Source organism: Nanorana parkeri, unplaced genomic scaffold, assembly GCF_000935625.1.
Source record: "Nanorana parkeri isolate BGI_ZX_2015 unplaced genomic scaffold, ASM93562v1 scaffold231, whole genome shotgun sequence".
NCBI lineage: Eukaryota > Metazoa > Chordata > Amphibia > Anura > Dicroglossidae > Nanorana > Nanorana parkeri.
This window is the reverse complement of record NW_017306499.1, coordinates 13505-39135: the sequence shown is the minus strand read 5'-3', so window position 1 is coordinate 39135 and position 25631 is coordinate 13505. Positions and strand designations below refer to the sequence as shown.

Below are 25631 nucleotides of genomic sequence, written 5' to 3'. Positions count from 1 at the left end.
TCGGCAGAAAAATGACACTTTCGGCATTTTGCCAAAACTGCCAATTTCGGGCGATATGTTTCGGTGGCCGATTATATCCGTGCATTCCTAATAATTATACCAGTTATCACTTTGCAGTGGATTATTCCCCCACCTCTTCTTCTTTTCTTTTTTCTTTTAGATATTCTTTGAGCAATCTCCAGCTGTCTTCTGTTTAGCTAAATTGGTGTATGTACTGTTATATTTTTAAGAACATTAGTAGAAATAAAGTCTCCACTTATTTTAGTTATGGGTTTATTATGTAAACAAAAACAACATGATTGTTGCTTTTTTGTGTGTTTTTTGTTTTTTTAGCTTCAAATACTTTGAATCTTGTATTATATTGGATTCCTGTAGAGCTGGCCATGCACTAATATATTTTCTTCAACCTGCCTATTTGTAGATCCTCAAATCATGCTGACACTGTCCTTCCTTCTGGAGGGGGGGGCTACTTTTGTTCCCCATGGTCTCTTGTGTGTGTTGTAAAGTAGACAATGCTCCAAGCTTGCTCCCATGTTTGATTACAATCTCACCTTTAGTTTATTATTTGTACTGAGATTGCAGTCCATCATGGGAGTGAGCTTTAAGTAGTGGCTACTTTACAACACACATGGACCATAGGGAACAAAAGTAGCCACCCTCCAGAAGGAAGGACAGTGTCGGCACCAATTCAGAGACTATTTGAGGATCTACAGCCGAGTGATACACAAATAAGTTACAGCATTGTTAATAGTTAAGGTTCTTGAATGTATTTTTAAGGTTTAATTCCTGAGTTTAGTGTCACTTTAAGCCGTAAATGCCACTCCTATTTGGCAGACTGGTTAACTGCTCCTCCAAGAGCTATAAGAATTCTTTGCTCCCTAGTAGCTCCCCAAGTCCTGAGGAAACACAGTATGACGTGAATATCAGAAATCAATGCGCCACCCACCACTGGCAGAAAAAGACTGCTGTTAAAGCGGTCGTAAACCGACACATCAAAAGCAAAATTGTGGGCCTCCAGTTGGTGTTTGCACAGCATATTAGCACATTAAGGCATAATTTCCTTGCAGGGCTGCAATATCAGCTCTCCCACCCGTCAGTGGCATTTCCATCTTCTCCCGGTTTTCTGAGTTTGCCATCTGCAGCCTCATGATTGGCCAGGATACATACGGGATGCCCAGAAACATGCCAAGACTGTACATTGAGCCACATATGCTCTGCCTGTCAAACACTGACAGGCAGAGAAAAGCAATTATGACAGGAGACATACAGAGTCTCTTCTATCCTTAAAAAAAAAAGATAAAACCCTACCTGTCAACTTCTTTAAAAAAAAAAAAAAGTTCCTTCCGCTTTAAGGGTTGTGTACGTTAATGTGGATAAGTAGATGTCCCCATGAGTCTGTAGTGTGTGAGCTGATAAGAGTTAGAAAATAGGAAGGACTGGAAGATACAATTGTTTTCCTGGACATAAATGATGTTTTATTTGTTGCATCGTTTATCATCTTTATTGTTTCCCATTGGTGTGAGTTGTTTCTGAAAACTTGCAGAAACTTGATCCCTTCAGATAATACATTTTCTTCATTGTCACCAGTTGAGACATGTCCTAAAAAAAATGTTTTATTCCAATGATTTTGTTCTCCCAGTGTGTAATGGGCAGAATTTTAATACCTAGCATGAAGCCAAATATCCATATGATGGTACTTGAGTATTTGGATCAGTTTATTCTGGCGCTAGGATTTCAGCACTGCGATCTTGATTTGGGACTTGCTAGCTTTTGGCTTGGACGCAGGGGTGGGGACTCTTCGGCCACCCACTGTGGTGAAACTACATATCCCATGATGCATCTGTCTCTGGGAGTCGTGGCTGTGAGAATCCTGCAGTGTCTCATGGGATTTGTAGATTTTACCACAGTTGGAGGGCCGGTGATCGATCAAAACTACGAACTTATAGAGTTGTGGGACCGCATTACTTCCGGGTTCCTCACAACTACAAGGTTTTTACACAAAACATGTTGTGCACGAGCGCCATCCACGGCATTGCCCTATACACATACACCACAGCAATAAAGTAATAAAATGATGTGGGAAGACAGTAAGCCAGCACGTTCTTTATCTCAGGTGCCCCACTCAAGCGGCCGCCATATTGAGTGGGGCACCGGAGATAAAGAACGTGCTGGCTTACTGTCTTCCCACATCATTTTATTACTTTATTGCTGTGGTGTATGTGTATAGGGCAATGCCGTGGATGGCGCTCGTGTGCAAACATCGTAGTTCTGACGAAACCGGAAGTCATGCGGTCCCACAACTCGATAAGTTCGCACTTTCGACACATCACCGGACGTTCCCCACCCCTGGAGAGGATCCCAGAGCTTATTATTTTTAGGGTCCTTGTTTCCACGACAACCCAACATTTTCAAACTCCAATTGTCACAGGGAGAGAAAGTGAGGTGAAATCTTCTGAACAGGGGCACACACAGCAAAACAAATGTTACAGGGGGTTAACCCTTCCCTATGCTATCCAAAACAAAAAAAATGTTTTTGGCTGGAGTTCAACTTAAAAAATGTACCTGTTCCAACTTATATACAAATTCAACTTAAGAGCAAACCTACAGAACCTATCTTGTTTGTAACCCGGGGACTGCCTGTATGTGCATGTAATATGAGGGTGTGCTTGTTCAGTTTCACTCCTCATACTGGTGGTGGAAGAGTTAATGCGTTTTCTATAGCTTGAAACACATATGACAGGCGTCACTGGTTAGATATTTCAAGACTAACATGTTCCATGCTGTACATTTCTCCCTGTGATGGATGATTGTCGCCTCTGAACTTTGTTCTATCTCATAACCTGCTCCTAAAGCCGCATTTATGTTTCTTCTGTGTTACACATTTACCTGATACATTGTAAATCTGAGTCACTTACATGAATGTGTTTACATATTGACAACTTGCCAAAAACCATTAAGGCTGGGTTCACACCTGGGCGTACCTTTCAGCTCGTTTTTAGCGCCTTTTTTTCGTTTTTATACCTCCCTGGCGGTATGGTTTTTTATTTTATTTCCTTTAATTTTTTTCGTGTTTTTTTTTTTTTTAAACTTTAAAACTTCCCGCCGGTTCCACCCCCTTGCGACGCGTACGCTCGTAAGGGACGGAAGACGGCAGCGGCCGGAGGACACAGCAGGGATCGCGGACAAGGTAAGACCTGTACGCTGTATTCCCGAGTGTGGCTCGGGGGTTACCGCTTTGTTAACCCCGAGCCACACTCGGGAATAACCATGGAAACGTGCTGAAATATGCCCCAAAGAAGCTCCTGTACTTGTTTGGGCGTAGGGCATTGTCAGCGCGTTTCCACGGGCTGAAATACACCCAGGTGGGAACCATGCCCATAGGAAAGTATGGGATTTCACTTGCTGAGCGTTTTTCCGCGCTTCGATCAGCGCTGAAAAACGCCCAGGTGTGAACCAGGCCTTAAGCTCGAACTATGGGCAAAGATTTTTTCTTAAGGCTGCATTCACACATAGCGTTTGAGTTCCCGCACGGTTTTATGCGCGGGACCAAAACGCTAATGTTTTTCAATCTGTGTGTGGATGCCACTAGTTAGCGGCTATTAAATAACTCAGAACGTGCGAAATCTGCCAGATTATCGCACTTGCACTATTTCGGGGGCTGTGCGATCCCCGCAATGGTGTGAACGATGGCACATTGAAGTGCGTTGGTTTTAGTGTTTTAGAGCTGTTCCACGTGTATCTGTACATCCGAATACGTACGGTGAGCCGCTCAGGTGTGAATGGAGCCTTAGTCGCTGCGGCATGGTACCTATTATGTTTAATGTTGTATGCTGGTCAAAGCAGAACCCGATCATATGCTTTGGGCTGACTTATGCTGCTTTAAGTTTGGTTTTCCTTAAAGTGGATTCTTTAGTTACTTGACTATATAAGGAAATTCGTGACATTTCACAATTTATATTAACTTTTTGTTTTGAAATAAAAAAGCTTTAATTTTAGCATTAAAAAGCAGTTGTACCTCAGGCAAAGTTGATGTCTTCAGTCTGCTGCAGGCTAAGAAGGATTATTTCAGTTTCTTCTCCGTTCATGCCCAGATTGCATCAGATCATAAGGGTAGAGGTTGTAGCAGGAGCTCATCTGTGTCGGGTATTTGTGGACACAGCCAAGAAATGCATAGGCTGCAGGATTGACATGTTTTGTGTCATCTCTGAGCCTGCATCTTAGTTCAGGAAGTAGATGCTGACTGTGACTGATGACTAAATAGAGTTGACGCTGTCCTCCTGAAGAGGAAAGCAGATGAAGGCCTTTTTTGGGTGGAGCATTGTGATCCTTGTTAGACCAGGTTCACAACTGAGAGATTTTTATACGTGCGGAAGCGCTAGAGAAAGACGAAGTAATGCATTCTTATGGGGTTCATTCACACCTGCGTGTTAGTATGCATTTACAATAACGTGGCAAGATGTACAAGCGCAATTTTCTGGGTGCTTTTCTACACATTCTTACTGTGGTTGTAGACGCAACCTGCGTTTTTTTCGCGTAAAAAAACTTGCTGTATTCAAAATGCTGTGTTTTAATGTAGCATTATAGGTAATCAACGCCTATAGAGTGACACACGTTCATATTGCATACATTTATTTAAAGAAGAGGGTTTAAGTGCTTGTTTTCAGATTTATGTAATTACACTGCTTGTATTTCATAAATGCATTGAATGTTATATTATGAAATGGAGATCTTCATGTGAATCTTTCTCTGTTATGTTTGCAGGGAGTTCAGCTTTTATAGTTATATGATTGAATAGAATGTCATGTATCTGAGCAGAGTATGTACTTGGCAGTATACATGATAATTGCAGGTGGAATTTCTAACTGTATCTTCTATGTAGCAGATACTTCCGATACAGAGCAATACACATAAAACACATGAAACAAATCTGTACAATCCTTGAATATATATAAAAAGTAATCTCCGTATTCACAGGTGTTTCATTGACCTCCTATATGCTTCCATTCAAATGACGCGTCTTGTAACAAGCTCTCGCCGTTTTTATTTTTACTTTCTTGTTAAGTATATTGTCCTGTTAACAAGGCTGTGCTGGTTTTAGTTGCTGGTATGTGAGGAGCTGCACCCAATGACTAAGGAACTGGAGCTATGTCAGCGCTGCTGACAGAAGGGTGGCTCCAAAGAAATGAAATACACCGTGGCTCGGCCCTGACCTACATATTTGATTAGCATTAATGTATGTGGAGGAAACGTCTCTTCGTCCACTGCTAGAAGTGGCAACCTTTTTTTTTTTTTTTTTGTTAAATGCTCCAAATTTTCCTGTTTTGGAATTTTTTTTGTTGCAAGATGATTCTTTAATTGTCTAAATCTAAACACAATCTCTAAAATCTCATATGAGCTTCAACATGTCCATTATTCCAAAAGTTGTTTCATTCTTTTTATATATGCAGTTTTCATCAAATAATGCCACGGTGATAGCACCATGAATGGTTGTCCTTGTTCAGGCAGTTCGGTTGTACCGAGTTGTGCTTATATAAGGTGTTTTAATAGGTTTATACTTGCATAGAAGTCATTGTTTGCTGTGACTTTCACATTTTTTCTGCCTCCTTTTAGCATAGTTGCAAAACATTCCATATATAGGATCATACCTTTTAGTGGTTTTATGTGTATTGGGTGAGAGCAGGGTTGGGTTCAAAACCAATTACATCTAGACTTTTTATATTCGTAAATTAGTCCATGTAGAGTGATAGACTTAAAGGAGAACTATAAGGTGAGTGATTTCCACTCATAGTTCGAGCAGATGTGTGATATTGAAACTGTCAGACGTCGGCTCAATAGATCGGCAAGTGAGCGAACACATACCATCGCTCGCTCACTTCTCGATCATGTCCCTGCAGAGTGCCGTGACTGTCGGTCATGCTCCCCTCAGGGATTCCCCCTCCTCTCTCCTGATCCTCCAGCGCTTACTGGAGGAACGGACAGGGGAGACAGCGGGTATGGCTGGCTCTGCCTCTAGATAGGCAGAGCCAGCTGTCGTTCACACAGCTGGGTTGATCTCAAAAGCATTGCCGGGATCCGTCCCGGCTGAGGCGGTCTCAGTATATCGCGAGCTGTAGCTCGCGATATACTGAGCTTTGGGTCACGGGAGGATGCTAGTATATGTCCTCCTGTGACCCTTAGGAGAACTATGGGGAAAAACCCTTACCCCACAGTTCTCTTTTAAGCACCTATAGATTATCTGCAGATTTCCTGTGGTCAGATGGAAAAAGTGCAACAGATTGCTCCATCTACGCTAAACTGTGTGCATGGAGGAATCTCCCGCTCGGCCATGCTGCAGTACCTTGCTGGTCGGCCCCACTGACTCTCAAAATACCTGAACAATCTGATTAGATGCAGGCATTGTTCAGGTATTTTTAGAGTCAGTGGGGCCGACTAGCAAGATACTGAAGCATGGCCCAGTGGGAGATTCCTCCATCCACACAGTTTGGCGTAGATGGAGCAATCTGTTGCACTTTTTCCATCTGACCATAGAAAATCAGATAATCTATAGGTGTATAGCCAGCTTTCCAGACAGGGTGATGAACATTTAAGGGCCCATTCACATCTTCATATTGAATGTCACCTTATTGCAATGCACTTTTTACAGTAGTGGTTAAAGACACCTCACACAAATAACACATCAGCGCAGTGCATTAACAGATGGGGGCTGATGTATAACAATTCTCCCCAGCATACAGTCATGGGCAAAAATATTGGCACCCCCTGCATTTGTCATATAAAGTACCACTTTGTGCAGAAAATTGTTGCAATTACAAATGTTTAGGCATTCTCATGTTTACTTTTTTTTTTTTTGTATTGGTATGACACAAAAAAAGTGGAGAAAAAAAAAAAAGCCAAATCTGACATATTCCACACAAAACTCCAAAAATAGACCGGACAAAATGATTGGCATCCTCAATTTTTTATATTTGGTAGCACGGCCCTTGGAAAAAAATAATTGAAATCAATTGCTTCCTGTAACAATCAATGAGTTTCTTACACCTCTCTACAGGAATTTTGGAGCACTCTTCTTTCGCCAACTGCTCCAGGTCTCTCAGATTGGAAGGGTTCCTTTTACCATCTGTTTTGAGATCTCTCCACAGGTGTTATTTGATCCGGGGGTTGGGGACCACTGCTCTATGGGATTCAGATCTGGACTCATTGCTGGCCAGTCCTGTACTCTCCAGCGCTTTGTCTGAAGAGTCTTTTTGAGGTGTGCTTTGGGTCATTGTCCTGCTATAACATCCATGACCCAAAATTCTGACACTGGGCCCTACAATTGCACCCCAGAATTATTTGCTAGTTGTCGGATTTGATAATGTCATGCACACAATCAAGATTTCCAGTGTCTGAAGCAGCAAAGCAACCCCAAAACATCAGTGAATCTCCACCATGTTTGACTGTAGGGACTGTATTGTTTTTCTTTAAAGGCCTCATTTCTTTTTCTGAAAACAGTAGAATGATGGACTAAACCAAAAAGCTGTCATTTTTTGTCGTGTGTCCACAGCACATTTTCCCAAAAGCATTTTGGCTTCCTCAGGCAAGTTTTTTTTTTTTTTTGGCACTCTCCAATCTGGCTTTTTGATGTTTCTGTGTCTCCAGTGGGGTTCTCCTGGGTCTCCTACCATAGCGTCCCTTTTCATTCAGATGGCAACGTATAGTGCGAGCTGACACCGTTGTACCCTGTGCCTGAAGGTCAGCTTGAATTTGTCTGGAAGTTGATGGAGGGTCTTTATCCACCATTCGAACAATCCTTCATTGCAATCTTTGATCAATTGTTCCTTTCGACCACGGAGATTAGCGACAGTGCCATGGGCTGTAAACCTCTTGACAATGTTGCGCACAGTGGACTCAGGAACATGACGATCTCTGGAGATGGCCTTGTAACCGCAAGATTGTCCATGCTTTTCCACAAAAACTTGGAATGCAATTATTTCTTGCAATTTGGAGAAGGCGCCAATAATTTTGTCCAGTCAATTTTTGGAGTTTAGCGTGGAATGTGTCAGATTTGTCTTTTTTTTTTTTTTTCTCTCTCCACTTCCTTGTCATACCAATACAAACAAAAGAAATAAACACGAGAATGCCGAAACATTTGTAGTTGTAACAATTTTCTGCGCAAAGTGGTGCATTATCTGACAAATGCAGTGGGGCCAATATTTTTGGCCATGACTGTATATCTGGCCAAATGCTGTTCACATAGCCTTCTTTCTGCTAAATGAGGGGGCATAATAATGTCCTATGCCCCTGGCCTCCATCTAGTGGTGTGTATGCCTTGCAAACAGCATTCACCCGGTTAAATGTTGGGTGGAATGTTTATACATCACCCCTATAGTCTGAATGGATGCTCAAGCAAACTTTTGCAGCATTGTTAAGTGTAGCCATAATTGTCCTGAACATCCCTGGTTTTCCTGCCGTTGTTGTAAAGCTTGGGTGAGGAACCGGCCTGTTAGAGGTTCTCTAGGGTAACAATAAGAAGACGTCAGGAAATATTGCATTTCATGGGTGCCATTACAGGGTTCTGCATGACTGCTCTTGGGGCAATTGGGGACTGGCAGATGTCATTGTGAGGGAAAAATCTGTCTTTCTTTGGCTGCAATAGTTAGGAAGCAACGTGTGTGTGTGTGTGGCAAATATGGCCGTCCCCACATGAATAATTATAATCAATAACTTTTAAACACGAAGCTGCTTTTATAATATACGCATGTATTAATGCAATTTACAGTCAGCTTTGCACACTCTGTTATATCAATGTAAATGAGCATGCGTCCATTTCTTGAATACGTAGCCTGGTTTTCTATTCAATAGAAGCTTTTCTTTAACACACATACTGAGTCAGTCTCTGTTAACACAGCAGTTCACTGTGATGACACAAATGCGCCTCGCAATTTGCAGGCTGACCTTTATGTTTTGAATTACATCTTTAGTTGTCCATCTGAGCATAAATTGGCTAATTATGACTGTCATATCTAAAAATAGTCTGTGACTTCACAATGTAAAGTACATCTGCTACGCACTGAAGCAAAAAAAAATAGATGTTCATGCGTTCTGAGCAAGTTAGTATATGATGAAACCTGGATCAGGTGCTGGAAAATGCCCTGGTGAGAGCTTTACCTTCCAGCTCCCTCTGTGTTTGTACAATGGAGTCATTTTATTGAACTGGCTTGGCTGACTGTCCATGTTATTCACAAGGAATGGAACGCTAGCTGCCAGTTCCTGTAGCGGCATGGGCTTATTAAATGGCAGCAATTAACAATCTATGAAAAGTATGTGAAAGGAGTAAAAATGTAACATGCAAATTGGCTTTTTTAAATGGAGTTTCCCCTCCTCTCCAGTTCCTTGCTGGGGTCAGGTAGGCAACTAGGCAAAACACGTGGCCAAAGGTGAAGTCCTGTATGGGTGGACTAATCTGCCAGCACATTGCAGTCTGTTTGCATGATTGAGGTCCTGGAGTCTCAAGGGTTCCCTTCCCTTCATGCTTTAGAACCCTGGTGCCCAATGCATGGTCTTGGGCCCCTTGGTCTTATAATGCAGCCATTAGTCAGTGTTTTCCTTGCTTTGGTACTCAAACCTGATCAACACGCTACCTGGAGCAGTTTGTGATGTTTTTCTGGGTTATGGCTTTGTTATTGGATAATGAGGTCTAGGGAAAGTGATGAATGCCATTATGAGGACTGCAAATGTTACTGAAGTACCCACACTGCCAGGACCTCTGCACCATACCATACCTGCACTACTAGAATGCAAGGCCAGGGAAGGGAAATCTTTTATTAGAAGGGCTTCCTGAAGTTAAACTGCTTTAGTTGACTTAGTGATTTCGTTATTTCCCGTTGATGAAGCGGTTTTCCACCTTCTTGCTTTCTGCTCTGAAGTTTTCAGTGTCTCATAGTAGAACATACGATGAAAATAAACTGGAACCATCATCTTCATTTATTTCGTCCATAATGTTGAAAGGAAGAGATTACCGTTTCATAAGCTCAAATTAAAGAAGGACTCCAGGTATGTAAAGTTAACCCTTGCAGTGAGGGTTCCACCACACTGCAAGGGTTAACTGCTCATTTTTCTCTAGGGGCCCGAATAAAGATGATGTACTCACCCGATTTCTTGGTCCTGTGGTGTTAAGTGCTCACTTCCTTCCCCTCCACTCTGGCTGTGGTATGTCCCTCACCGTCCTTACATTTTAATACAGGTGAATGGACTGCAATGGACATGATGACGTCGGCAGTAGAGGCTACGGGGACCGGTCTCGCAGCCAGGCGGGATCGAGAATCTGGTGAGTTTATTTTTTTTTATTTGAGCCCCCTAGAGAAAAATGAGCAGTTAACCCTTGCAGTGCAGGGGTAGCCTCACTGAGAGGGTTAATGTTTTACATTCCCGGGGTTCCTTTTTAAGACTACTAGTGCAAAGTGTCTATACGGCCTGAAGGCCTCATTAGCAGACATCTAGGTTTATAAACAATTTGCAGAGCCTTTGGCGTTGCGAATCTCGGTGAATTGGTGCACAAAACGAACCCTCTTGTATTTTGTTTTTTCTTTAGAAGTGGAATGTTTTTTTGAATGTCATCTTGTAATACCGTGTTATGGCCACTAGATGGAGAGGAGGAGCATAGAAAGTAAGCAGTCAATTTGCATGTGTGCAGAGTTGATATTCGCTGAATAGACTGGACATTTTAAAAGTAATGATGGGCAAAGAAACATGCTGACATTAATGAAGACCTCCACACTCGTAGTTACTGCTTATTTGCTCCCCTGCCACTCTGAAAGCAAAAGCCTGGTTAAATTAGTTTCCTAGAACTGTAGCTCATGCGGGACTTTGGGATCCTTGTGACAGCGGTGATCGGTGATTGGCACTGCATTGTCACATAGGTGAGTCACAAGCTTTTCCATAATCGGGTATTTCCTTCAGCCCCCAGCGTTGAACGCAGCAAAGAAAGGGTAAGTAGTTGCTGCTGGCGATTGAGGAGAGGGGTTTTTTGATGAGCAAAGTACAGGTTTTGACACCACACTGATAATATCCCATGTACAAGAGAGCTTAATTTTATGATTTGTACAAAGCTGGCTGACAATACTAGAATTTGTGCTTTGAAAATAATGAACATCCTGTTGCTATCTAATCCGAAGAAAGCCTTCTCATTTTGTTAACAAGTGAGAGAAGCCCCTGTGAAATGAATTACAATTATAAAGCTAGTTAAATGCTCTGTTTATTAGCTTCTTTCCGTCTAATGCTGCGTGCCAGTTAAACAAATCAAATGTTGCAATTAGGCAGACCCATGGAAGTCCTACCTGTTGAGTCATTTTAATGTTCGTCCTGAAAATAAGTCTGCCCAATGTACTACATTTGACTCTACATCTTACACTCTAAGGCCCCATTCACACTGAGCGACTTGCCTTTAGCGGCGGATCCGCACGGCCGGGATAGCGCGACTGTTCGGGGTGACGTCCAGCGACGGTAGCGCGACCTTTAGCGGGCTCAATTAAAAAAATAGAAAAATCGTGCAAAATCCGCTGAAAAAAGGGTCCTGCTGGAGCGCCAGCGACATGGAGCTAAGACAGCTCCACTGAATAGCATTGACCGGCGATATCGCGCGGCAAAAATGCGCGATATCGCGGTGGAAATCGCACGATAAATCGCGTAGTAGGAATGGGGCCTAATGGTAAATTTAAAGTTGATTGTACAAGCAACGATGTAATGAGGTCTACCTGACTGGGTAAAATGTAAATGGATTGTCTAGGCAGGTCCCTGAACTGTATACTTGTTAAGACTAGGGATGTCCAGATACCAGTGCCGATACTTGCCATTTTCAGGGTTGCAGCTGGGACCGGGCCCTGGCACTCCAACACTGTCCTGATATCATTAGTCTGTATCGTTTTAAAAAAATCTGTCACATGACTATAAACAAAAATGTATCCGTACTTGTATCTGTGAGTACTTGGGCAAGTATCAGTACATGAAATTGCAAAACTGGTATTGGTGTATCACTTATGCAGGGGCGTCCCGAGGCTGGGAGACACCCGGAACGGTAACCGGGTGTCACCCCCCGCGTGCGTGATGACGTCATCGCGCACGCGCGGCAGTATTCTGATACCTGCCGGCGGCCATCTTGGTGATGAGAGGAGGGCACAGTCACCCGGAGGGATAAGATATGCCGCCGCGTCCCCTCCTCTCTCCTGATACTGTTGGGCATTCGGTCCATGACCGAGCACCCGACTTTTCTGAGGGGGGTGACGCCAAAATGACTGAGTAATAGTGTCACCCCGGGTGCGGGCCGCACCCCCCTTGTGACGCCACTGCACTTGTATCATTTTGTTTTTATAAATATATATATTAAAACAGATGTACAAATCCCTAATTAAGATTAAAGGAGATTGTAACGTATGTAACCAGCCGAAATCTGCTGGCATCCTTACAAGAAGGTTCTGGGCAGACAGGGTCCACTTTCCGTTCAGCATTCAGGTAACCATTCTGCAGTGTCCTTCTTGGCAGTGTTTAAATGGAGCCATTTGGCAAGGGGCAGTCATTTAGATGCGTTGTTTTGGGGAAACTTGGCAGAAGTCAGGATCATCTGCTTCGCTCACCCTGCTCTCCCTTCCAGCAGTGACTCAGCAACCTACTAATCTCAAATGTAAACACGGAGCAGGAGCTCTGAGAGGGCAGAGTGGAGACAAGCTGGCCACGCACTATACGAATCATCTAAAAACATCTGAAATTCGCACACAGTGGGTGCTGGCATCCCTCGATCAGCTGATCAAAGAGCCAGTAGAACGATCTTTGATTGAACAGAGCAGACAGGCAATGAAGATGGCAGGAGATTCCTCGATCAAGGCTCATAAACATTGGTGGAGGAATCTGGTTGAACAAAAATAAAATACTAGAACGTATGACCGTATGACCAGCTTGAGCTGAGCTTCTTTGAGAAAGCCCCCCTTCACACCACCTTAACACACTACCCGTTTTTTGGTGTTTTTGTCATGCATCTGCATTCATTTCAGTGGTCTGTCCTACACAAGGCAAAAGTGGCAAAGAAGCTCCATCTGATTAGGAGGACCTACCTGTCGCATGGTGGGGCTGCTAACACATGGGTCTGTTTGTGTGAATGATGCCAGACATTTCCAAAGTTCTGTGTTGAAGGAGTATTTGTATAGCTGCTGCTTCTCATAAACAGGTTTGTGTGATGATACTTGTAACCATCGCTTTTTCTCCATCCTTGGAATTGAAGGGTTTCTTGATATTGTAATAAAGAATGTGTTTCTGGCACAAATAGTATATTCTTCAGGTGGGTTGGGGAAGGGTTAAGCTGACCATACACTGTAAAGGTGCCCATACACCTTACGATTATCGAACGCAACGTTTCGTCCGATCGAATAGTCGTACGATTTTCGTACGGCAGCCCCATCCTGCCCCGATGATCGCAAGATTAATTTAGCCGTAATTAACGAAAAGCACCTGGACGAAATGCGGTAATTGATTTGTCGTATTTTCGTTCGCTCATGAGCAGTGTATATCGTACGACTTTTGACGGACGGAAACGCCAGCAACCTTACGATCGAGCAAAGTTTTCAAACATGCTTGACGGTCAAAAGTCGTACGATTTGTACAGTAATGTCGGTTCGGGCACTGCAATGCACACATACGATTGTCATTCGAAAATTCGATCGCATACGATTATCGTACGATAATCGTAAGGTGTATGGGCACCTTTTAGAATTTCCTTTTGAATATTTGTTTGACACATTTGTCCAAGCATTCGATCTTGCCACCGTGAAGTAAAAAAAAAAATTATTTGAAAACCCTAAAAGGAAGGATTGGGAGAGCAAAATGTATTCTTGCCAATACTTGGAGCCAGTGTGGGACATTGCAGCTGTCACAAGCCGGCTCTTCATACTGATTGCTAAGCGATCATGTAACCGCTGATTGCTCATGGTCCCCTCCCTGCTTGGAGTAGTGGCTGTCAGTCACCGCTCCCTGCAGGTATTCCCCACTCCCCTCTCTTTTGGTCTAGTGCTCATTGGCAGTACAGACAGAGCAGGGGGCAGGCACAGCTTTCTGTGATTCTATAGAGGTGGCGCCAGCTGTCAATCAGGCAGCGGTGTGATCCTGACAATATTTTTGCGATCCTCCCTAGCTGCAACGTGGCTCTGGGCTGTCAACAGATAGCAGGTAGTAGCTCGTTTATATTAGGAAATGTATTCCTGTGCCCCAAAGGTGAATTGAAGAGAAAAAAGTTTTGCCTTTTTAAAAATTTCATCCAGACCTGCTACTTGAATGCAATCCCGGGCGTATTTAACAGGTTTCTTTTGTGCCCAGCACATTAGGCTTTGCAATTTCACATTCCCTGTTAGAAGTCGTTTTTTGTTCACATGAGAAACAAAGTTTTTCATCCTGCTCTGATTTTCCTTCTCACTATGGATGAAACAAAGACCCCCACGAACCATAAAAAAAAATTGTGTCCCACTGGAGAGAGTAAATTGTTAGAAATGTCACCAGCACACCAGTATTCGGTGAGATTAGCAAAAGTCAATTTATTGCACGACTATTGCCATACGAAAATAAGCACTTTCGGGGCCACACAGGGTCCCCTTCATCAGGCTCAGAATGATTGGAGAGAGTAGTCCCTCCTTTTTTGTCCCGTGGATGGAAGGTCAACATCAGAACAAACTGGGGAGATTTCCTTTTCCTTCCTGTTGCTTTTCTTTTTTTTTTTTTACAATAGGTGATGAAAAATCCCCTCAACAGAACATTGACAACAAAGAATAACCTGGTGGGCTTTGACCCTTTCTCACACCGTCTAAAACTTAAGAGAAACAAAGTTTTGGCACTACATGCTTCATAATTGGACTTTGTGCAGTTTATTTCTAGTCTGTGAAGCATTAGGCAATCAGGCTGGCTTCTATTAGCTGTGCTTCTCTGTGCTGTGCACTGAGCTCTAAATATAAAACACTTCTCCTAAATACTATACCAGTGCTCACCAACCATGAGTGGACCGTGGCTTTGGGAATGAGCTGATATGTAAGATGACATGCCATTACAGATGTAATGTTACAAGTTAAAGTAGAGTTCTTTTATTTTTGCAGAGGGTTCTCTTGCATCTATAATTCAGTAATGAGTGGTGATGGTTGAAATGTTAAGCAAGTTCTGAGAAAGTAACTGGAAACCTTATGACATGTGATTGGTGATGTCCTTTCCAAGAGCCAAAACCAAGCAAAACAGAGCTGAATGCAAGGGGCACACTGACCTCGGATGACAGCTGTCAACTACGCAGGGGATTGGGTTTAGGATTTGCTGTGATCCAACTTCATCACTGCACTGGAGCTATGAAATATGTATTCACTGGCTGGAATTAAATCTGTTTACAGCCACTTAGTGTTCCTTACACCAATATGGTTTCTAGCTCTTCATCAAAGCCCTGCAGCTTGCAACTGTATCAAATGATGCATTGCAAAATGTGCAGATTTACTCCTAACCATGGAAATGAATCAGTCATTGCCTTGTAGTGTCTAACTAGACAACTAATTGGTTGCTCTGGTTCAGTGATTATTTAATGTCTTAGCAATGTTGTTGAGCCCTGAGTGTTCAAAGCGCTTTGCACAGCGCTTAACAATATAAGGAAGACATTACAGTCACAATACAATTTAAGACAAGATGGTAAGGAGGGCCCACAATCTAAAAGGGAGGGGCAAGTGATACATGAGGAGGTAGCTGCGTGGGGATGATTGTTTGAGAAAGTGATTGTTCAGTGGTTAGGGTGAGGTGGGATAGGCTTCCCTGAAGAGATGAGTCTTAAGGGATTATACGGGATTTATATAGCGCCAACTGTTTGTGCAGCGCTTTACAATATAAGGAAGGCATTACAATACAATTCAAGACAAGATGTTAAGGAGTGCCCTGCCCCTGAGGGCTTGCATCCCCACACATGCCCTCCCTTTTGGATTGTATTGTTTGAGAATGTGATAGTTCAGTGGTTAGGTTGAGGTGGGATAGGCTTCCCTGAAGAGATGAGTCTTTGGGGATCGCTTAAAGGCAGTCCGAGGTGGGAGATAGAATGATATGGACTGATTATTGATATGGAATGGGAGAATGATTATGGAATGAATATCAAAAACATATATTGGCGGTCAGATCTTGCACTTTTACCTCAGTGCCCTTTGGCATCTATGGGCAGATTAAAGAGACGATGTCACTTTGCCCATTTAGGGTTTCTTGTTACGGGTGTACTTGTGACCTCCCAATGTCAAACTGCTGACGTGCTTGGGCAGTCAATCACCAGGCCCAAGCATCAAGGGGGTTACCATGATATTAGACTCCTGTCTATGCTTGATCACCATTGGGGCAGGTAGGGGTGGGGCTATGTTTTGTGTACATCCTGTCACTTTGCCTTCAATGGGCAAAGGATCAGTGTATCTTTAATGATATAACCTCCAGGCAAACTTCTATGTACATAATAATAATGGCTAAATGCATGAATTATTGACCTGCTAGTTTTGTTAACCAGAATGTGTACAAACAATGACACAGAAGCTGCACAGGGATAACATTATTTTAAAATAAGAGAGGGATAGTGTGTAAAATACATTATATTTAATTAGCAACTGGAAGTATGTTGCATTAATCCAGCGTCTCTAAATTTATCAAATCTTGTTGCTCTGAGTTAAATCAAGTTGCATGTTTTTCTTTAAAGGAGAACTATGGGGTTAGGGCTTTTCCCCATAGTTCTCCTAAGGGTAACGGGAGGACACAAACTAGCATCCTCCTGTCACCCAAAGCTCAGTATACCGCGAGCCACAGCTCGCGGTATACTGAGACGCCGCAGCCGGAATGGATCCCGACAATTCTGTCTGGGATCCACCCAGCTGCATGAGTGACAGCTGGCTCTGCCTATCTAGAGGCAGAGCCAGCTGTACCCGCCCCCTCCCCCGTCTGTTCCGCCAATTAGCGCTGGAGGATCGGACAGGGAAGGGGGGGAAATCCCTGCAGGGAGCCGTGAGTGACAGTCACGGCTCTCTGCAGGGCTAGATCGAGAAGTGAGCGAGCGCCGGTATGTGTTGGCTCACTTCCCGATCTACTGAGCCGACCTGTGACAGTTTCATTGTCACAGGTTGCCTCAGATTATGAGGCTGAGTGAAAATTACTCGCCTCATAATTCTCCTTTAATAAAATACAATATTTACCTACTTTGTCATCCATATTTGTATATAAGCACTGCTGATCTCCTGCTGCCTCTTTCCAACCCCTACTGTCCTAATGGATGTACTCAAGATAGTTACAACTGTGTATCATTCCTCGGGCATTATGCGCTATTAAGGCCCCTGTTATCTCGATAGGAAGTGAGGGTGACAACTAAAGAAAGCTATTGGGAGACAGGGCGACGATACTCTGTGCCTATCGCAGGAAGTGCTTTGTGACGGTATCACTGGGTAATAATTTAATGAAAGCTGTGGATTTATAAATATAGGCATTTTTTTAATGAACATGTTAAAGCTTATAGGAGATTATACTAATTAACTTTAACTCTCCATTTAAAAATGGTTTGTTTTAGTTGCAGTCCATTTTGAAGGACTCCTTTGTTACTAAAGTTATCTGCTTGGTCAGTTCATAAATGTCGTCTGTTTTTATTCTCTTGCAGTTCTACCTTCAAGACACTAAAAGTAGTAATGGTACCTTCATCAACAGCCAGAGATTGAGTCGAGGGTCTGAGGAAAGCCCGCCATGTGAGATCCTTTCGGGTGACATTATTCAGTTTGGGGTTGACGTAACGGAGAACACCAGAAAAGGTATGTGATTATTGCTGCTCGTAATGGACTACGCAGTGTGTAATGGATCCTACTTGGAATTTAAAACCAAGTATTTCTCTGTAGTTTTGGGTATGTAACAGAAAGCCTTAGCCCTTTGTCCCTTTTTGTATTTAAAAAAACAAACAAAACCGAGGCTATGCATATTGCTGGCTGATTCTACCCTGTCCCTTAGGGTACATTCACACTATGCAATTTGGGATACCTGCACAGGAACCCCAAGATGTGGCAGAAATTCCTGTGGCAGAAAGTCAAAATTTCCCGTTTTGACGTGGCTGCCGTCACATATACAAGTTAATGACTGGGTGACTATGGCCACATCTATAAGCGGTAGTCCATGTGTAATCGTATGTGATGAGATGGATGCATCCAGGGTCACTGATTTATTCCAAACCGTTTGTAATTGTATTGCATGCGGATTGCTGCTTACAGGTGCGGTCACTGTCATCTGGTAATTAATGTGAATGGGTGACGGCGGCCACATCTAAACGGGAGATTTTGGATTCCTGTCACAGGAATTTGTAGGTTTGTAGTAATTTGTATGAAGTCCCAATATCCTCATCCTTTACCTATGCATTAGGCTCGATGCTTCACACAGAAGGCTGCAGAGATGTTGAGGTCAAATTACAGGTAAATGGTTGTATGGACTATCGCATCCCAGCTGTAGCCTTAGATTTACTGTACTTGAAATTTCATCTTTAAAAACCCTGCAATAGTGGGGACCATATATAGTCTGTAGGCAGGATGTCTCAGGATCTTCATCCTCCACTCATGCAATAGGCTCACTGCCTCGCAAAGAAGTCTGCAGAGATGTTTGAGGTCAAATTACAGATTGTGTAGTGGTTTGTAGTCCCTATAGCCGGTTATAATTCCCCATTACTGTACAATCCTGTATTGATGGGATTTGTAGTCCCTCTACAGCTTGGAGTCAGTGGCAGAACTACCATGATCACAGTGGTCACGTATGTGACCGGGATCTGGCACTTCACCACTATCCTAAATAATTAGTCTGTTTTAGAAAAAACGGTAATTGGTAGGGATGCGCTGATACCGGGTGTTTGGGCGAGTACTCCTACTCGCCCAAATGCTGCGATACTTACCTCCGATACAGGAACTTCCGGGTCAGGGAGATCTCCCTGTGACCAGCAGTGCCGAGGAAGCTTGGAGCTGGCTTCCTTTCCAGTCAGGAAGCCGGGCGGTGGGTTATCACTCGGTATCGGGGGAAAAAAATATCGGTACAGGATATCTGTTTGGTTTGCCGATACCGAAAAACCGGTATCGGCGAGTACTTGAGGAAAAGTATGGGACCTCGTACTCGATCTGGAAACAATTGTATCGGTGCATCTTCTTTGAGAACCTTGCATGTTTACCTTATTGACATTTGGAACTCATTCTAAAAGTTTTCAGCCGATGCACTATTATGGCCGGCCTGTAGTCACTGGACACAAGCAGGTTTGTTGCTGATATGAAGGGGATTTGTCCTCTGCTAAACTGTGGTCACACCTTATCTACCTCCAAAATACAATGTGACTAGTGACTATTTGAAATGAATATTTTCTTATGGCCATGCATGCTTCCTCTACCCATTCACCCTGCTGTGCTTATGTCTGGTGGCAAGACTCCCAGGCATCATGCATGGCATTGTGAGAAGCAGGTGGAATGAATACGTGTGCTCCATGTTGGAAAGCTGTGTTTTTCACAGAGTTTGTGTGGATTGGGTGGTAGACTGTGCCGTTATTGTAGTTGCTGGATCTTATGATGCCTGCAAGTGTCAAATATTTGCTCTGCCAGATAATGAGATGCTACAGGTTTTGATGGGACCTGTTGGTGGTAGATTCATTCCTTTTTGTTATGGAAATCTGGTTTAGCTTTTCATAGAATCACTTAGTATATGGCTTGCATTGCTACTCTTCTCTTTCAGGAGGTGGTAAATAGTGAAATTGTTACTGTTCAGTGTAACATCAGAAATTATACTCGTGTAGCATATTTTCAGGAGGGTTACCATCCGCTGCCTAGTTTTCCTTGAAAGCCCTACAACCAGTACCGATCGGGAGGTCCTCTTGTGTGTCCAGCCTGCTTGTAAGTGGTCAGGTTACAGGGTTGATATAACTGACACTATGAAGCTCTCTTCCCAGCATGGAGGTGATAAGTTATTGTACACTCTAAGGTAATCTGAGCTTTTACTACAGTCTCTGTAATAGAATCCCAGCAGCCTGAGGCATCGTATGTGAGGCAGTCAGTGATCTGGTCTGCACCTGCTCTGTCCTAAAAATCCCTTACTATGCTAACATGACTGATCTCTGGCGGAACTAAAAGTCATACAGTAAAAGAGTTTTAAATTTGTCGCTCATCTGACAGAACATGTATACACATTTGCTGGGACCTTACCTAACGGCTTTTTGTTTATTTTCCTAAAGCTGAACTTTGGGATAAACAAATAAAATACAGTAAAAGGAATGTGTATATTTGGTGTGCATTGAGTATTTTGTTCAGATCTGTTCAGTGATTCAGTATAATTCTTTAACGCTGTGCAGGAGCTTCCTGTAATAAAGACCAGTCATGGCTGCTCTATATTCTTATGCAGCATGACTGGTCTTGTCTCCGCCCCCTCTTGTAGTTTTCTTAGGCAGTCTGTAGTGGGTGGTGCCTTCTTGCTCCTCCTACAGCTCTGCGCAGCACAGTGATGATGTCACTGCTAATTTTGTTTGGTAATGTCTGCGTTTGCAATGGTATTTGGTGCACGCCATGTGGTTTTATTTAAGTCATGGTAATTTAGGAATATATTAATATGAATGAGTGAGCGAGGAAAGTTTAAGCAAGCTTTTCAAAGTGCTGTAAACCACTCCCAGCACCTCTAAGTACACCTGTGATGTAAACTAGGGATGTCCCGATACCGATACTAGTATCGGTATTGGGGCCGATACCAGGCATTTTCACGAGTACTTGTACTCGTGAAAATGCCCCGATTCTTAAGGCCGATACCGGCCCTTTACATCTTCAAACTGCAGTCGCCGTCCGAGTTCCCGCGCTTGTGGGGACCCTGGCAGCCTGCTGGGGACCTGCAGTTAGCTGTCCATGGCAGTGCCTGTCCGGTTCTTTATCTCCTCCTCCTCCTTTCCGGCGTAGGCAGTTCTACTGCCCCAGGGCTAGAAGCTGGGGTTTCGCGCCGCACATTGACTGGGAGGACTGGACCGGGAGATGGGCAAAAGTCGCAGGGCCCAGCAGCGTAGAGAGTCGACCGGACTGGACGTGGGGCAGTGCAGATACGCAATGTTTTAATGAATACAATTTAAATAACATGCACTTACAAAGGGTAGACTGGGCCAGAGCATATAACTAGTGGAGGAACGAACGGGGGAGGGGTCGGGCATAGCTGACTGCCTCTAGATAGGCAGAGCCAGCTGTCACTCATGCAGCTGGGTGGATCACGACAGTATTGCTGGGATCCGTCCCAACTGCTGTGCTCTCAGTATATCGCGGCGATATACTGAGCTTTGGGTCACGGGAGGAGGTTAGTATATGTTCTTCCGTGACCCTAAAAAGAACTATGGGGACAAACACTTTCCCCATAGTTCTCTTTTAAGGTACTTGAATGCAGTTTTAAGATTTAACTCCAGAGTTTAGTGTCACTTCGTTTACTAATATCTGGTCAATGACTGCTGCATTTTCATTGGTTGCTAGTACAGTACCGCAGATGGATAAAACATTTTTCCTGATACAAGCACAGGTTTATGTCATTTGACTATTTTAGATCTGCCTTTTCCTTGGATGTTGTTTCAACAATCATTGAGTGTAGAAACTTAATGTAAATTCAAAAGTTTTACATCTTCAAACTGCAGTCGCCGTCCGAGTTCCCGCGCTTGTGGGGACCCTGGCAGCCTGCTGGGGACCTGCAGTTAGCTGTCCATGGCAGTGCCTGTCCGGTTCTTTATCTCCTCCTCCTCCTTTCCGGCGTAGGCAGTTCTACTGCCCCAGGGCTAGAAGCTGGGGTTTCGCGCCGCACATTGACTGGGAGGACTGGACCGGGAGATGGGCAAAAGTCGCAGGGCCCAGCAGCGTAGAGAGTCGACCGGACTGGACGTGGGGCAGTGCAGATACGCAATGTTTTAATGAATACAATTTAAATAACATGCACTTACAAAGGGTAGACTGGGCCAGAGCATATAACTAGTGGAGGAACGAACGGGGGAGGGGTCGGGCATAGCTGACTGCCTCTAGATAGGCAGAGCCAGCTGTCACTCATGCAGCTGGGTGGATCACGACAGTATTGCTGGGATCCGTCCCAACTGCTGTGCTCTCAGTATATCGCGGCGATATACTGAGCTTTGGGTCACGGGAGGAGGTTAGTATATGTTCTTCCGTGACCCTAAAAAGAACTATGGGGACAAACACTTTCCCCATAGTTCTCTTTTAAGGTACTTGAATGCAGTTTTAAGATTTAACTCCAGAGTTTAGTGTCACTTCGTTTACTAATATCTGGTCAATGACTGCTGCATTTTCATTGGTTGCTAGTACAGTACCGCAGATGGATAAAACATTTTTCCTGATACAAGCACAGGTTTATGTCATTTGACTATTTTAGATCTGCCTTTTCCTTGGATGTTGTTTCAACAATCATTGAGTGTAGAAACTTAATGTAAATTCAAAAGAACAGCAGCATGTAAAAAAAAATTACCTTTTTATTATAGCAGTCTGGGGAGCGGTGAAAATGGACTACATCAGCAGTGAAGCGGTTTTAGGTTTAAAGTTCCTCAATGACTTGGCATAGAATTCTGGAAAATGCAGAGTTGTTGTTGTTTTGGAGCCCCGAGCAATTGAGATAGCTGCCTGCAGAGAGGTTGCAGGCTTTTATGCTTATTTTGGATAGCAACAGTAGCCTCTTCAGGAGGTGTGTCATTATAACGAAACTGCACAAATAGCTTGGGTTGGTAGCTTTAACGTGTCCCGGGGAGATTTAGTCCCCATTCACGTTGAATCCGTTGCTTTACGATCCATTTTTCAACAAATGGTAACTCAAGGACAACGAAAACTGAATTGTATGAATGGGACAGTTTATGCCGTTGCGTTGCTGTCCATTGCGCTTAAAAAAAAAAAAAAAAAGAATGGTATACTTTTAAGCAGAACGTTGCAAAAACATGTGCTAGCGCATCACATCACAAACATTGGTGAATAATGTGAACTCAAGACATGTCAAAAGTGACCAAAACAAGCAGAAAAAAACCCTCAAGCTTAAAAATAGCAATGCAATGGATCGGATGGCACCGCAATCGGAAGCTACAATCGCAAGGCAACAGGCTCTCGCGATTGCCTTGTGATTTTAGTGTGAATGGGGCCTTACTGTTTTGCTTGTGCTGGTGGCTCTCGTCACTCAGGCAGTTAAGGTGGCCATACGCTAGTAGATTTTCGAAAGATCTTTATTTTGACTTTCTATTAGTTGATGGGGTCAAACTGATGATCGATTTCGACCATAGTGATAAAAAAAAGTCGAAGCAGGATCGAAAAAATTTTCTCGAATGAACGAAATTCTGACGGCAAATTTGGTTTTCATTCAGGGAAATCCATTCATTCCAAAATTGACTGTTAAAATAAAATTTAGTTTGACATTTGTTACGTCTCTGATGGCAATATCGGGTGGCAAAGAAAGAACTTTTGTTGGTAATGAAAGATCTTTCATTTGAAAATCTAGTGTATGGCCAGCTTAAGTAAGAGGAGATCGAACATTTTCAAGTCGTCACCAGCAAAAGGTGACAGTAAATTGCTTAATTGGGCAAAAATGATCTGGTGACAACTGTCTAAGATGGGAATTTATAGCTTTAGTGAGATTTCCTTTCATGTTCTTTTTCGTCTTTTCCAGGATAGAGGAAGTAAAGTGATATCTCCCCAACAGGACAGACACTGCAAAAAATAACCTGAATGTTTTTAACTAGGGATGCACCGATACCGCTACTGGTGCCGTGTGTCCTGATTATCAGGAAGCCGGGCAACGGATCATGACCCACTGCCCGGCTTCCTGATTGCCCAGGAATCCCGTTTTGATCTGTCAGGAAGCCAGGCTGCCTAGCAACAAGTGAAGCCGACTTCCTAGCCAGTCAGGGAGGCGGGCAGGAAGCCAACTCCATGCTCCCTCAGCACTTCCGGTCAGGGGGAGATCTCCCTGATCCGACGTTCTGGTGCATTTGGACGAGTACTCGCCGAAACATTCGGTACCGATACTAGTATTGGTGCTTCTCTATTTTTAACCCTTCCTGACTTTATCCATATCTCTATATATACATAGCTATAATTCCTTAATCTATCCATAAACAAATATGCGATATACTTGAAGCTGCGTTGTTGTCTGTAGTTCGTTATGCAATACCACCTCATGTGTACAAACCCCTTGGTGTGAAAGGGAAGATAATTAACAGTTGTGTTTGCCCAACAAGTTATTGGTAATGCTAATCTGTACCTTGTTTCCTTCCTCTTAGTGACTCACGGCTGTATAGTGTCCACAGTAAAGCTTTTTTTGCCAGATGGACTGGAAACCAGACGACGGTCAGAGTAAGTACCTTACTTTTCTGTCTCGATATTGAAGAGTAAATTTGACGTTTTTTTGTACATGATGCCAATATATCTTTACAGAGGCACAGGCTGATTACAATGTCTCTGACAAGAACTGTCTGTGCTGCTCTCATCAGGACCTTTTGTTCTGCCCTTAGCAACCAATCGGGCAAGAAATTACATCCTGAATTGGGCGACACTGACGGCGTTTGTGCAAGGCACGTCATTATCCGCTTCGGTTTCAAGCATTTTATTTCATAATGCTTTAGGTGATTGTGTTTTGTGTCCTTTTGCCCTGAATGTGCAAAGTGACAGTGTCTCTTTTAAAGAACATGGCTACCAGCATACATCTGAACGAATATTCAGACGACCTGGTTTGACTTTAAATGGAATCCTTATTGTTTATGCAAGCACAAGACTAGCCCCTGGGCATCTAATAAAAAAAAAGAAGAAAAACTAGTGAAATGTTATTGTTGCCAAGTCCTTCTTTTCCTAGAATGTTTTGTGAAATCAAGAATATCCTAAGATAGAGGATGGCTTGTTTTGTAGCGTTGTTAAAAGTCAGCAAACGTCCTCTAATAAAGCTGACAGATTGGAAGAGAGACAACAGCACATGTTCTTCTACACCTCCGCTGCTAATGATTTTATTTCCCCGAGAGCGGCATTTCCTCATTTGCCGGCGATTATTTATTCCTTAGCGGCTTAGGTTTTGCATCTGTGATGCTCTTTGGAGTTATAAATATATATAATCTTGCCTGATTTCCTATCGCAGGGAAAATTACGCAATTATGTACAGGTAATTATAAAATCGGTAACTGAACTGATAGCAGTCGTCATGTATGTGTTACTACAGTTAAAGCTAATATAGCATAAAACTGAATGAGCCCTACATGTAGCATGGGGGATTGTAGCAAGGGCTGTGGTGGTTACATGTAGATTGGATAGTCTGCATCACTTCCTGTTCATTCATTATTGTAGGCATAGTAACTCATACTAACTACATACACAGGTTATGAATGGACAGGAGCACTCAATATAGAGGCTTCCGGTCCATTCATAACGGGCTGCAGAATAAGAGATTTAAGACTCAATCTCTTTTTCTATTTCAAATGGGAAATATCAGAGGTCTATTTAAACCTCTGATATTTCCCCAGAGACCCCGACAGTAACATTAAAAATAAAATATAAAATTAATAATCTTAAGGTTAGAAAAAAAAAATGTTTTCGTTTCCGCCTGACAATTTTTTTTTCTTTCTGTTTCGGTTTGATTCA

The 25631-nt window shown here is 43.2% G+C and overlaps 1 protein-coding gene across 1 annotated transcript in view; it reads left to right on the top strand.

Moving 5' to 3' along the window:
- Window positions 1–24359, top strand: part of LOC108786875 (sarcolemmal membrane-associated protein-like) — a gene marked incomplete at its 3' end in the record, with an annotated part of 62344 nt that extends 37985 nt beyond the window's left edge. The window contains exons 2-3 of the mRNA XM_018556268.1: window positions 17654–17801; window positions 24287–24359. Of these exons, the coding sequence (XP_018411770.1) occupies window positions 17654–17801; window positions 24287–24359 (221 nt within the window). The remainder of the gene's footprint in view (window positions 1–17653; window positions 17802–24286) is intronic.
- Window positions 24360–25631: the final 1272 nt, after the last annotated feature.